General features: G+C 43.4%; 1 protein-coding gene across 5 annotated transcripts in view; it reads right to left on the bottom strand.

Annotated features, from left to right (window-relative positions):
* CFAP100 (cilia and flagella associated protein 100) overlaps positions 1-14,566 on the bottom strand; it is a 69,950-nt gene that overhangs the window by 747 nt on the left and 54,637 nt on the right. For all 5 annotated transcript variants that reach the window (XM_081078533.1, XM_081078532.1, XM_081078535.1 and 2 more), the window contains 3 exons: positions 3,058-3,193; positions 1,677-1,882; positions 485-578 (listed from right to left, as the gene is read on the bottom strand). In XM_081078533.1, the coding sequence (XP_080934659.1) occupies positions 485-578; positions 1,677-1,882; positions 3,058-3,193 (436 nt within the window). The remainder of the gene's footprint in view (positions 1-484; positions 579-1,676; positions 1,883-3,057; positions 3,194-14,566) is intronic.

The raw sequence follows: 14,566 nt of genomic DNA, 5'->3' as shown, positions 1-14,566 counted from the left end.
TTAGAGACCACACCGCCTGTTGCCAGGGCCAGAAGGCACGTGGCTGCTCCTGCCTGTTTGCTGTGGGGTGGAGGTCTTGGGACACAGCAGTCAGGGGGACATCTAGTGACGAAATGAACTTGACCTGGGGTATAGGTTGTGTGGTGGGACCCTGGGGATTCTGATCTGTTCGTGCCAGCTCTCTGAGCTGAGGGCCTGTACCTGGGAGGGCTAGGAGGGCATGGCTAGGCCAGTCACTGACTAGGAGTGTGTATAGAAGGGCTTCTGGAGGAAGGGGATGGCAGCCCTTGGGTAGCAGGGGCAGTGGATCCAGGCACAGGAGACCCTGCTCCACACTCGTCTTGCTCTCCTGGCCCTAGAACCCTTGTAATAGCACTTGCAAAGGCAGCCAGGCTGGCTGGAAGCCCCCTGCTGCTCCCAGCCCCGCAGTGCTTGGTCGTGGGTCCCTTCCCAGGCAGTGACTCCCCAGGGCCACCCTACCCACCTTCTTTTTGATCTCTGCCTGGGCCCGGGCTTGGGCCCGTTGCAGACGCTCCTCCTGCAGCTGCCTCTGCCTCTTGGCCTTCTCTTCTCGGATTCTGGGTGGCAGTGGCAGCGAAAGATGGATTAAGGACTGGAGGGGCCAAGAGAGGCTGCCAGCTCCTCTTCCCAGCTCTTTCCTACACAGTCCTCAGGCCATGGCCTACCCTCTTCTGAGAAAATGCCCCACTCCTCTCCACCCTTCCCTGCTAGGGCAGGGCCTTGGTTCTGACCCTGCTCCTTGGAAGTGGGGGGGTGTCCCAGTTCTGGGCTCTTCTGGGAGATCATTTAAGGGTCATCATCTCATACACTCAGGAGGTCCAGGTTCCTGGAACCCCATCCATGGTCACTGATATCCACGTACCCATGGCTTCCCCATTGTCACCCTTGAAGGCCTAGCCCCAGCAAGGTTAGTAGTCTTGTTTCCTTCCTTTCTGTATTTCTGGTCCTCAAACCTTTGCCCAGTGTTTGCTCTAAGTAGGGTACCAGCAACACAGGAAGAACCCCTGTGCTTATGGGAGAGACACATGACTGCAGATGGTTGTGTCTCAAGGCTCTGCACAGAAGTAAATGAATGAAGCAGTCCACAGGCCAGGGGAATCATAGCCCCTGGAAGTCACCTGCACCCCACTGGGCCTGTGGGGAGTTCCCGGGCCTCCTCTTGGAGGACGGGCCAACACCACCTGTGTCCAGTCTTCTGACACTGCCAGCTTTGCCTTTATGCCCTGCCACTAAACCCTGGGCTCCCCCCAGCTGCTTCCCAAGTCTCTGCACTCCCTACCCTGGGCTCTGGCAGTGCCAGCCTCTCTCCCTCCAATCCAGCCAGGAAAATGGCCATTGCTATCCCTTGTCCTTGGGGGTGAGGCTGTGCTGGCCACACCTCCCTTTTGCTCCTGGGTTCCCTGACTCCCCAACATCCCCCTCTCCACAAGAGGGGCTTCTGTCACGGGCTGCGTTAGGTGTCCCCTCCAGATTCCCCCTGACCCCTGGCTTCTGGCTCTCCCAGCATGGGGCACAAGGGTCCTGTCTCCTGGTTCAGGAGCTCTTGGAGGGCAGGGCACCCGGGCCAGCCTGGAGTGGGAGAAGGGGTGTGGAGGGTGGCCTTGGCCTCAGGTCCCTCTCTGTGTGAGGCTGCTGGGCGGAGTCTGGGCCCTCACCTCTGGCGCCGCTCCTTCTCCTTGGCCTTCTCGGCCTGCTCAATTTTGACTTGGGGCACACGCTCCATGTTCTCAAGCAGCTCATCCAGCTGTTGCTCAATGATGGTCAGCATCTGCACAGTGCCCAGGTTGGACTCCTGCTTGGTGCCGACACAGTTCCGGTACACATCCAGCACCTTGTGGTTCAGACTCTCCAGCACCTTGTCCTGCGAGACGTCAGGCCTCCATCGGGATCTTGCGGGCCTGTGCCCGCTCACTCTCCATGGTCTACTAGGCCTCTTGCCCTAGGTGAGGCATGGTGGGCCTCGCTGGGGCCCAGCCCGGCACAGGTGGGCACTCAGGAAGCATGGGGAAAACAGAATCTGGACACCTGGACTCTCCTTGGCAGAGCTGTGACCCCCTCGCCCTCCTGTGGTCAGCCAAATCCTGGGTTCCAGCCCTACAGGCTCAGGCCCGTGCCTCGGCCCCTTCCCCAGCTACCTCAGTGTGCCCACTGACTCCCAGTTCCGTTTTCCAGGGAGCCCTTCTCTTCTGCCCCTGCACTGACCTCAGTTCCCCATAGGACCATATCGTGTGACCAACTTTCTGTGTGGCCCTGGGCAGATGAACTCCCCTTTCAGCCTGTTCTGACATTGAGAAAACAGTTAATGACCCCTGCCGCACGGAGTAGGCCTGAGGATTAAATGAGGGACACCAGGCAAAAAGGCTTAGGTGAGGCGGGGGGCACAGCCAGTGCCCTGTGTTGTCTGGCAGGAGGCTGGATGCACTGGCCTGCTCATTGTGGCATCCCTTGTACCTGACCTAGTACCTGGCACACTCAACAGGAATTTGAATGAATTAGGAAGCTGGATCCACGTGGCCCTTTGCATGCTGTCAGGAAGGGTGTGTGCCAAATCCTGGTCCCACTGCCTGGAACATCCCCGGCCTTCTGTATCCTCAGAATTCTCTCACCCACCCAGCCTGGCCTGGGGATGTGCCTGTCTTCCTCCCAGCAAGGTCACCTTCTGGATACATTGTATATGTTGAAGAAGCAGACATATTTGTTGAATGAAAGAAGGAATGGAGGAGGGGTGTTGGGCAGGTGAACAGCCATGGGGCAGAAATACAAAGTGGCTTGGGTTTGGGGACCAAAGGCCTTCTCCAGCCAGTGCCCTTAGGTCAGGTCCACAGAGCCTGGAAGGTGGCAAGGGGCCACAGCAGCCCCAGAGCACAGCCAAGCCTGCGGTTTTGCTTCCCTGCTGTCAGAGCTCCAGGCACTGGGTCTCATCCCAGAAGGTGCCTGGAATGGATACCACTTCCCCACCCCTCCGCCCACCACCAGCATGTGGCACCTGCACTCTTTCCACTCCCACAGCCCGCTAGCTGCGATCTGGTGGCCTACCTCCTGAGCACCCTTGTACTCGCCGAAATGGAAGACTCGGGCTTTGAGTTCCAGCTCAGCAGCAGTCTCCTCCTCCTTGGTGATGGACCTCATCAGTGTGGTGATCCACTGCTTCAGCTGGTTGACCTCCCTGTCCCTGGATGGGGGACCAGTAGGGCCCTGCTCAGCACGGTGCTGGGCACTTCACTACTCTGAACCTGACACCCCGCAACCTCCTACACACCCCTGCGGCCGCTGTCCTGAGGGCTAAAGGACCATGACTGCAAAGTGCATGTCCAGGGGTCAAAGGTGCTGTGAGATTCAGAGGTTAAATTTATGATCTTTAACAATTGACACTGAAAAAAAAAGTTTTTAGTATATTCACAAAGTTGTACATCATCACCATAACTTAATTTTAGAACATTTCATCACCCAGAGAGAAACACAGTATCCATTAGCAGTGACTCCCCATTTTCCCCCTCCTCTTACTTTGTCTCTTTCCTGGGCATTTTATAAACATGGAGCTATACACATGCCTTTTGTGTCTGACTCTGATTCAATGCAATTTTTCAAGGTACATTCAAGTTAAGTCATGTATCAGAACTTAATTCCTTATGACCACATAGTAGTCCATTGTGTGGACAGACCACACTGCTGACCCACTCATCCATAGAAGGACATGGTAGTTTCTACATTTTAGCTCTTGGGAATAATATTGCTATGAATGTTCACAGACAGGTTTTTGTGAGGACATGTTTTCAGTTCTCTTGGGTATATACTGGGGATGCCAAAACAATGTATACACATTTTAAGCAATGTTATCTATGTATTACTTTTTGAAGTTGAATTACAGTAGCAATAAGTAGTATGACATTTGCTCAAAAGATGACATTAAATCAAATGAATGCTAACGTCACCATGCAACAGACAGGACCATCAAAGAAAATGGTGGAAGCATGGTTGTTCGAGAAGCGCAAGACCATTTTGAAGTATTTGAAATTTGAAAACATTCTCCTGACTTAATACTTCTTGACTTCTACCTATGGGGGACCTAAAGGATGTGGTGTACTGTAGAAAACCGGCTACACTGGCAGTTCTTCGGGAAGAAATTGAAATGGTATGCGCAGCGATCCAAGTGGACACTTGGATCAATGTTGCTCAAGCAGTAGTTTGCCCTAATCAGAAGTGTCTGGACACTGATGGTAACGTAACCACTTTGAGCACCTCTTGTCATTGCAGAAGTCAAACGTGACTTGTATTCGTCTTTTGTTATTGGTGTATATTGAGTATTACAATTGTAATACAGTTTTTTCTTAAAATGTGTGTCCTTTTTTTGGCACCCTTTGTATTTAGGAATCGAATTGCAACAATCAATTTTTAAATGATATAATAAATTTTATGTTGGGGTTTCCCAAGCTGGAATCCTGGCTCAAGCGTGGGTTCACCCAGTGCAGGCAGCTGCATGCAAGCCCTGGTCACAGTGACCGCATGGACTTCTGGCCACGTCGCCAGCCATGCCTGGGAGGCCCGTAGGTGTCCCCCTACCCTCACAATGATTTTGTGGCTATCCATTTGTTGATAGAACCTACTGACATTTTCTCAATCTTAAGCAAAGTGCCATGGGCTGCTGGTGTTTTGCCCACTGGGGGTCCCATGGTCTGTTGCACACACTGCCACAGACGTGCGTGCCACAGCCCCACAGCAACCCCTTAGGCTGCACTCCAGCTGTGGGGCCAAGGACTGAAACCAGAAGCCTGTGAGTGTGAGGGGTACTGAGCTGGTCTGGCTGGTTCTTCTAGGCCGAGGCTCAGAGGGGTAGCCAGAGAGCCACATGCAACTCACACACACCCCCCACCTGCCTGTGCACTGGTGGGGCACAAGCAGATCTAGGATGATAACAGAGAGCACCTCCTGGTGTCAGGCCCAACTTCCTTCCAACTCTGAGTGCCCACTGCAGGAACATGCATTTGGAGTCAGTGGTACGTCTCACAAAGTATACATGATTGCATTTGGCTTTAACCTAATTTTTAATCCTTCACTTTCAATGGCTTCACTGGTCAGTGTGCTATGCTACAGCTGGCACTGTGCTGCTTCACCTCTACACTTCTTTGTTATATGGACGTGGTGTGATTTTTTTTGTTTTTCTATTTCTTTTCCACGTGATTGGGATAATTTCCCTCTACTACTTCTCTTTAAATGAAAAATTATTAGGTCACAATCTTTTCTCCTCGACTAAATCCCACCTGCAATTTACAGGAAGTGCAGAGGCGAGGCACTTAGAACAAGCTGCTCTGTATTGATCCCCAGCCTGGCGTGCAAATCACTGGCATGTTTGTCAGAAATGCAGAGTCCAGGCCTTGCCCAGGACCTGCCCCATCAGAGACTTTATTTTACGAGATCCCTGGGGAAGTCCAGCACGCAGAGTCTGAGGAGCACTTTCCTGCCAGAAAGGTGACCTACTTTTTTCCAAGTGGACTGCAGGGGAACAACAAAACGAAGAGGGAACCTATAGATCAAAAGGGATTTAAAGACACAACCAAATGCAGCGTGTGATCTTGTTTGGATTCTAATTCAAAGAGCTTAAAAACACCGTCACTTATGGATTATGGATATTAAATATTAAAGATTACTGTGGTTTTTTCTAGATGTGATGATAGTATTGCGGTTATGTTAAAGAGCCCTATCTTTAGAGATATCCACTGAAATCTTTACAGATGAAATGATACAGTGCCTGGAATTTGCTTCAAAATAATAAAGGGAGATGGGGAAGTGTGTAGGGTCCAGGTGAAAGGAGATTGGCTATGAGTTGAACACTGCTGACACTGGTGATGGGACTGAGGACTCATTACACTATTCTCTCCATTTTTGTATGTTTACATGTTTGAAATTTTCTTAGAGCTATTGGGATGAATTGGAGAAGTTATAAGAAGTTTTTGAAAAAGTAACAAGAAAGAAGATTCCTTCATAAATACCTAGAAACATATAACCAGAAAGTTTACTAGAGTGGCATTAAAGAAAACAACCAATGTGAAATGTGAATAATAGTCATTCAGAAGACCAGACAAAATAGTGAGTTTCTTACAGAAATAGCAGCAAAAAGAACAAAAAATATTTTTAATACAGGAAGATAGCAGAGTAGGAAGCAGCAGGAATCTGTCTCCCCAATCTAGACAGCAATCACACTGGCAGAATCTGATAAAACCATTTTGGAATGCTGGAGTCCATTGAACACTTGCAACTTCCAGGGGAAGCCTTGGACAGTAATTGCAGTTAATTTGAGTCAATTTCAGTTCTGAGCATAGTAGCAGCTACCCAGCCAACACTCCCAGCCATGTGGCAGGCAGCTGTGCAAACTTTCTGGAGCTGCTTGCACAGCCTGTGGGAGCTAGGGTGGGCAAAAAGGACCCTGCCTTTCAAGTACTGGGAATCTGCTCTGACCACTGGTTGGTGCTTCTGATTACAGAGGTGCAGACAAACAGGTAGCCATTGCTGCACTCGTGCCCCACTGTTGCAACATCCTCCTTCTTGGCTGCTGTGACTTCCAAGGAACTTAAGGGCTGGTGCTCTTCCCATCCCCTTCATTTTTTTCCCCCTTTTGAGAACCAGATACTAAAGACCAAGGACATTAAAAAACAACGGTATATATGCGGAAAAATAGAAAATGACTGTGCATGTTCAGGAAAAGTTTCAGAAAAAAACTAAAAAGACCTTAAGTTTATACCTCAGGCTCAGCACAGAGAACTTTCAAATAAAAACAATAACAAACAAAACCCTGGGGTAGGGAGAGAATCTGATTTCTAGAGTTATCACATTATTAGATTTGAGTGTTCAATGTTTAATAACAATAACAACAACAAAATCACAAGGCACACACAAGAAAGTGTGGCCTGCTCAGAGGGAAAGAAATCAACAGAAACTGTCCCTAAGAAAACCTGGTGAGAGATACACTAAATTCTGAAGCTGAAAGTACAATAACAAATGAAAAATTCACTAGAGGGATTCAAAGGTAGATTTGAGCAGGGAGAAGAAAGAGTAAGTGATACTGAAGACATGACAATGGAAACTATCAAGGCTGAGGAAGAGAAAGGAAAAAAAATTAAGAAAAGCAGATAGAGCCTAAAGAATCTGTGGTACATCATCAAAAGGACCAATATATGCATCTTGGGTGTCCCAGAAGAAGAAAAGAAAGATAGGTGCAGAGAAAATATTTGAAGAAATAATGGCTGAAATCTTCCCAAATAGGATGAAAGACATGAATGTAAACATCCAAAACAAACAAACAAACAAACAAACACACACACACACACAACCCCCCCCCAAGGAACTCAAAATAAGAGGATATCAGACACCCACACTGAAATGCATTATAATCAACTATCACAGAAAAATCAAAAACCAAAGCCAAAGAATCTTGAAAGCAGCAAGAGAGAAGATCATTACATACAAATGATCTTAAATAGGTTATCGACAGATCTCTCATTAGAAACTTTGGTGGCCAGAAGACAGCAGGTTGATAATGTTCAAAGTACAAAAACAAAAAACAAACAAAAAAGCAACACCTCAAACCAAAAACAAAAAAAACGGAAGAAAAAAAAAACCACAAAAACACTGTCAACTAAGAATCCTATGTCTGGTAAAACTGTCCTTTAAAAATGAGGAAGAAGTGAAGACATTCCCAGATAAACAAAAGCTGATGGAAATCAGAGATGAAAGAAACCTAAAGTGCAACATACCAAAGTTTACGGGACAATGCAGAAGTGGTGCTTAGAGAGAAATTTATCGCTATAAACACTTACATTTAAAAAAAGAAAGTTCTGAAAATCAACAACCTAACTTGACAACATAAAGAACTTCTAGAAAAAGAACAAATTAAACCCAAAGCTAAAAGAAGTAATGAAATAATAAATATTAGAAGAGAAAAACAAAATAGAGAATAGAAAAACAATTGGTTCTTTGAGAAAATCCACAAAATTGACAAATCTTTAGCTTAGATGGACTAAGGAAAACACCAAAATACTAAAATCAGAAGTGAAATTGGGGGCATTACTACTGATTCTACAGAAATGAAAAGGATTATAAAAGTACTATGAACAATTGTACCCCCCCAAATTGGACAACTTAGATGAAATTAAAAATTCCTGAAAACCCAAAATTTACCAAGACTAAATCATGTAGGAAATATGAATAGGCCTACAACCAGTAAGGAGATTGAATCAGTAATGAAAAAAATCTAATACCAATCCTTAAAGATTTTCAAAAAGTTGAAGAGAAGGGAACAACACTTCCTAACTCATTCTATGAGACCAGAATAACCATGATGCCAAAGCCAAAGACACCACAAGAAAAGAAAGTACAGACTAATATCCCTTATGAACACTCATGCAAAAACTTCAGCAAAATATTAGCAAACAGAACTTAGCAGCATATTAAGAGGGTTATACAACATGACCAAGTGGGACTTATTCCTGGAATGCAAGGGTGGTTCTAAAGTACAACAATCAAGGTAGTATACCACATGAACAGAATGAAGGAAAAACATCACAAAAGCATCTCAATTGATGCAGAAATAGGACCTAACAAAATCCAACAGCCTTTCATGATAAAACACTCAACAAAATAGGAATAAAAGAAAACTACCTTCACATAATGTAAGCCATATATAAGAAACCCATAGCAAACATTATACTCAATGGTGTAAGACTGAAAGTTTTTCCTATAAGATCAGGAACATAGTAAAGATGCCCACTTTCACCACTGCTATTCAACATAGTACTGGAAGTTCTAACCAGAGCAATTAGGTAAGAAAAATAAATAAAAGGCATTGAAATTGGAAAGGAAGAAGTAAAATTATCTGTTTGCAGATGATATGATCTTATACGTAGAAACCCCCAAAGATTCCAAAACAAAGCTGTTAGAATTAATAAATGAACTCAACAGAGTCAACAAAATTGCTTGTATTGAAAAAAAATCAAACAATCTGAAAAGGAAAACAAAAAACATTCCTTTACAATAACATCAAAAAGAAGAAAATACTTAGGAATAAACTTAGTCAAGAAGGTGACTTATACAATGAAAACTACAAAGCACTGTTGAAAGAAAGACATAAATAAATGGAAATACAGCCCATGTTTATGGATTAGAAGACAATATTCTTAAACTGCTAATACTACCCAAAGTGATCTACAGATTCAATGCATTCCTTATCAATTCCTTTTTTTTTTTGCCAGAAAAAGAAAAACACATCCAAAAATTCAAACAGAAACTCAAGTGACCTCAAGTAGTCAAAAACAATCCTGAAAAAGAACAAAATTGAAGGACTCACACTTCCTGATGATTTCAAAGCTTAACACAAAGCCACACTAATAAAAGAAGTGTGGTATTGGCATAAACAAGTAGACCAATGGAATAGAGAACCCAGAAATAAGCCCTCACATATATGGTCAAATAATTCTGTCAAGGGTGCCAAAACCATTCAATGGGGGAAAGATAGTCTTTTCAATAAATGGTACTGGGGAAACTGGATATTCACATGCAAAAGAATAAAGTTAGATCCTTACTGAAACTTGTATACAAAAATTGACTAAAAATGGATCAAGGACCTAAATTTAAGATCTGAAACAATAAAACTATTAGAAGAAAACATAGTGCAAAACCTTCATGGCATTGATTTGGGCAATGATTTCTTGGCTATGACACCAAAGGCATAGGCAGCAACAACAAAAATAGACAAATTTGACTTCATGAAAAATTTTTAAAATTTGCATAAAAATACACTATTCACAGGTGTAAAAGCCCACAGAATGGGAGCAAATATTTGTAAATAATATATTTGTTAAGGTATTATAATCCAGAATATATAGAGAACTATTAAAACTCAATAACTACAAAAAAAACCCCACACCTGATTCAAAATAGGAAAAGAACTTGAATAGACATTTCTGAAGAGAAGATACAAGGTGTGATCAAACAATATGGAAAATGTTTAAATTAAAAAAAATTATTACAGTAAAAGACACATTGCCATTAATCCCCCTCAAAACACTCCCTCTCGCTTCAAACACACTTATCCCATCATTCTTGCCACTTTCTGAAGCAGTTCTGGAAGTCCTCTTTCATGAGTATCTTCAGTTGCACTGTCATGGCTGCCTTGATGTCCTGAAACGATTCAAAATGTTTACCTTTCATGGTCATTTTGACTTTGGGGAAGAGCCAGAAGTTGCATGGTGCCAGATCCAGTGAATAAGGTGGACGAGGACAGACTAATGTTTTTATTTGACAGAAATTGCTGTACCAGAAGCTATGTGTGACACTCGTTGTGGTCACAAAATATGGTGACTGCTGTCGAGTGCCATCCAATGGAAAGGCGGGATCTTCAATACGGGATCTTCAATATTAAGGTATGTCGAACCTTAGTCTCAACTTGTTCGGTGCAGTTAGTTGGGTGTGAGCTACGGTTGAGAGAAGGTGTGTTTTAAAGTGTGCTGTAAATCATCCTCCATCATGACAACACTCTGTGTCACACATCGCTTCTGGTATATGGCAATTTCTGTCAAATAAAAACATTATGGTGTGTCCTCCTGATTCACCGGATCTGGCACCATGGGACTTCTGGCTCTTCCCCAAAGTCAAAATGACCATGAAAGGTAAACATTTTTGAATCAAAGCAGCCATGACAGCGCGACTAAAGACACTCACGATAGAGGATTTCTAAAACTGCTTCAGAAAGTGGCAAGAACAATGTTGGATAAGTGTGTGCAAAATGAGGGGTAATATTTTGAGGGGTATTAATGGTCTTACTGTAATATATTGTTTAAATTTAAACATTCACCATATTGTTTAATCACATCTTGTATGTGAATGACCAATAAGCACTTGAAAATGAAGGAAATGTAAATCAAATGCAAATCAAAACTATAATGAGATATCACCTCATACCTATTAGGATGGCTACTATGAAAAACAACAGAAAGCAGTAAATGTTGGCAAGGATGTGGAGGAATTGGAACCCTTATGCCCTGGAGGTGGTACAGCTGTTGTGGAAAAACAGTATGGCAGTCCCTTTAAAAGTTAAAAATAAAATTATCATATGATTCAGCAATCCCACTTCTGGGTATATATACCCAAAAGAATTGAAAGTAGTGTCTTGAAGAAGTATTTGTATACCTGTTCATAGCAGCATTATTTACAATAGCTAAAATGTGGAAGCAACCCAGATGTCCATTGTAGGATAATTGGGTAAGCAAAATGTGGTCTATGCTTACAATGGAATATGATTCAGCCTTAAAAAGTAAGGAAATTCTGCAATATGCTACAGCATGGATGAATCTTGAGGACATTATGAGGACATTATTATTATAATAAATCAGTCACAATAAGACAAATACTGTATTATTTCACTTATATAAGGTACTTGGAATAGTCAGAAGCATAAAAACAAAGTAGAATGGTGGTTATCAGCGGCTGAGGGGTGGGAGAATGGATTGTTGTTTAATAGGTATAGAGCTTCAGTTTTGCAAGATGAAGTGTTATGGGACGGATGGTGGTAATGGCTGCATAACAATGTGAATTACTGAAAACCAGTGAATTGTTCATTTAGAAATGCTTAAGATGGTAAATTTTATGTAATGTGGACTTTATCACAATAAAAGAAAAAGCAAAAATGAAATAGAGACCTTTCTCACCCCGACAAACTTTACAGTGATATTCCACTAAATCCTGGCACTTAAGATTCTAGAGGAAACGAGTGATGCACACTTAGTTCTGGTTCCTTTATAAGTACCTGTCTTTTGTTGGTTTCCCTTGTCTCCTTTGGCATCATAGCATTTTCTTCTTGCTCTCTAACCCCATATGAGGTGTTAAGTGTGAGTCCCTCTCCCTGTACTTTTGCCTGGCCTTTGTTTCAGTCCAGGTTAGTTTTCATTTGCCATTGTATTGGCTTTCTCTTCTTCCTTTTGTCTGTCCTCATCTCCTGGAATTCCTTGCACACATCACCTATATGTATTCTCTTTGGGGTCCTGACTTTTCTCCTGTTGTTTCATTTTGTTCTTCACAGAGTTCTGGGAGCTGTCCCAGCTTATTGTTTTCCCCTTTGCTGACCTGATTGCTGGCTGTGTCCAGTCCCCATTGTAATCTTAACCCACGTGGGCTTTCCTGTGCACGGATGGGTCTCTCTGGTGGCAGGGGAGCAGCCTCTTGAGAAAGAAATTAAGATGTCCTAATTCTTGCAGTATCTACATTTACTTGGATTTCTCAAACTTATCACCTTAATGAATGTACTTTCTCATGTTTCTGGTGACATTTTTCTGTTTGGTTGTCCTTAAACCCGGGAGTCAGTGCGAGTCCAGTACTGCAGACTTAAGATGAGTTGTGCCATTTTAATTGAGTGTCAAGATGGAGCTTGGGCTGTTAGCAGATGTGCAGACTGGTTTTCCCCTGAGGCATGGGGTCTAATTTCCATGTCTGAGTGGCAGCCATGGGTTGCAGGTGCCTAGCATGGCTGCTAAGACTGCCTACACAAGTTCTTGCCTCAGCCACAGGTTGGCTCTGGAAAGTACTTGCCATAGAATGTGGCACCTCACTTGTAGTTGGCCTTGTTTTGGCAGGAGATGGTTGTTGCCTTATAACCCTTTTGTGCCCAGTCAATATACAGAGGCTAGTGACAAGTCAAACCTGAAAAGTCCTAAATTTACCAAATAATGTTTTATCAAGGTTTAATTTACATACCATAAAATATACACATTTTATGTGTACTGTTTAATGAAATGTGACAAATTCATACACCTGCGTCAGGACACACATATCAAGATATAGAACCTTTTCATCACCCTTCAAGATTCTTCATGCCCCTTCATATGGATCCTCTCCCTTCCCCAGCTGCAGGCACTATAGGCCAATATCTCTCACTCTAGATTCCTTTTGACCATGTGGTACATGGACCTTTCAGAAGGCCCCCCAGTGACACCAGCCTCCTCAAAGGTATGCACACCCTTGAACGTGTGCTAAACCCAACAACTTGCTTCTAACCAATGGAATGTGGGATGGGATGTCATTTAAATGATTAGGTTACTAAAGATCAACTTCCATCTTGCTAGCAGACTCTCTGCTAGCTTTTTGTCTTGCACACTTTGAAGAAGCAAGCTGCCATATCAGAGAGCCCACATGGCAAGGAACCGAGGGTGGCCTCTAACCAATAGGCAATAAGGATTAAAATCCTACCAACAGCCACATGAATGGGCTGGGAAGTGGCTCCTTTCCTGCGTGCAGTCTTGGGATAACTGGAGGCTAGCCTACAATAGAAGACATAGCCTACTGTACCCACATTCCTGATCCACAGAAAGCAGGAAATAATAAATGTGTGCTATATTAAGTCACCAACTTTTTTGGGTAATTTGTTACACAGCAATAGATAACTAATACAGCTGTTGTAGCACTTGAAATTAATATAGTCAGTATTCTTTGGGTGTCTGGCTTGTTGCCCTCAGCATAATGCTTTTTAGGTCCATCCATGTTGTAACCTGCGTTAACAATTTGTTCCTTTTTATTGGTAAGTAGATTTCCATGGTGTGTAATGGCCTCCTTCATGTCCATGTCCTAATCCCAGAACCTATGAATATACTATGTTATTTGGCAAGGTGGAACCAAGATTAAAGATGGAATTAAGGTTGCTAGCCAGCTGATTTTGAGATGGGGAGATTATCCTGGATTATCCAGTTGTGCTCAATGTAATCACAAGGGTCCTTATAAATGGAAGAGGGAGGCAGGAAAGAGAGTCAAGTGATGCTATGTGAGAAAGACTCAACTGGCCTTACTGGTTTGAAAATGGAAGGGAGCAAAGGAATGTGGGTGGCATCTAGAAGTTGGGACAGACAAGAAAAAGCTTCTCTTTTACAACCTCTAGAAAGGAATGCAGCTCTGCCAACACCTTGATTTTAGTTTATTGAGACCCATTCCAGAATTATGGCCTCTAGAACTATAGAAGAATAAATGTCTGTTCTTTTGAGCCACTTGGTTTGTGATAATTTGTTACAACAGCAATAGAAATCTAATGCACATAGTATGGATATACCACATTTTATTTATCCACTCACCTACTGATGGACATGTGGGTTGTTTCCAGATCTTGGCTATTAGTATGAACAGTTTTGTTGTGAACATTCCTGGGATTTTTTTGGGTACACTGTCTCTGACACAGACACTCTTTCTTTCATTGTTGGAACAGGCTGATCATTTACTGCTGTATATATTATTTAAATAGAGACTTTGTGTTTTAAAGCAGTTATTAGTTCACAGCAAAATTGAGCAGAAAGTACAGAGATTTCCCAAATATCCTCTGCACCCCACCATGTCCCCCACTATCAACATCCTGCACTAGAGTGGTGTCTTTTACAATCGATGAACCTACACTGCCATCGTTATCCCCCAAAGTCCATAGTTTACATGAGGTTCACTCTTCATGTTGTACATTCTGTGGGTTTTGAAAAATGTGTAACATGTACCCACAATTACAGTATCATACAAAACAGTTTCACTG

The sequence above is a fragment of the Rhinolophus hipposideros genome (genome assembly GCF_964194185.1).
Source record: "Rhinolophus hipposideros genome assembly, chromosome: 17".
Taxonomy (NCBI): domain Eukaryota; kingdom Metazoa; phylum Chordata; class Mammalia; order Chiroptera; family Rhinolophidae; genus Rhinolophus; species Rhinolophus hipposideros.
This window is presented reverse-complemented; position numbering and strand designations above follow the sequence as displayed.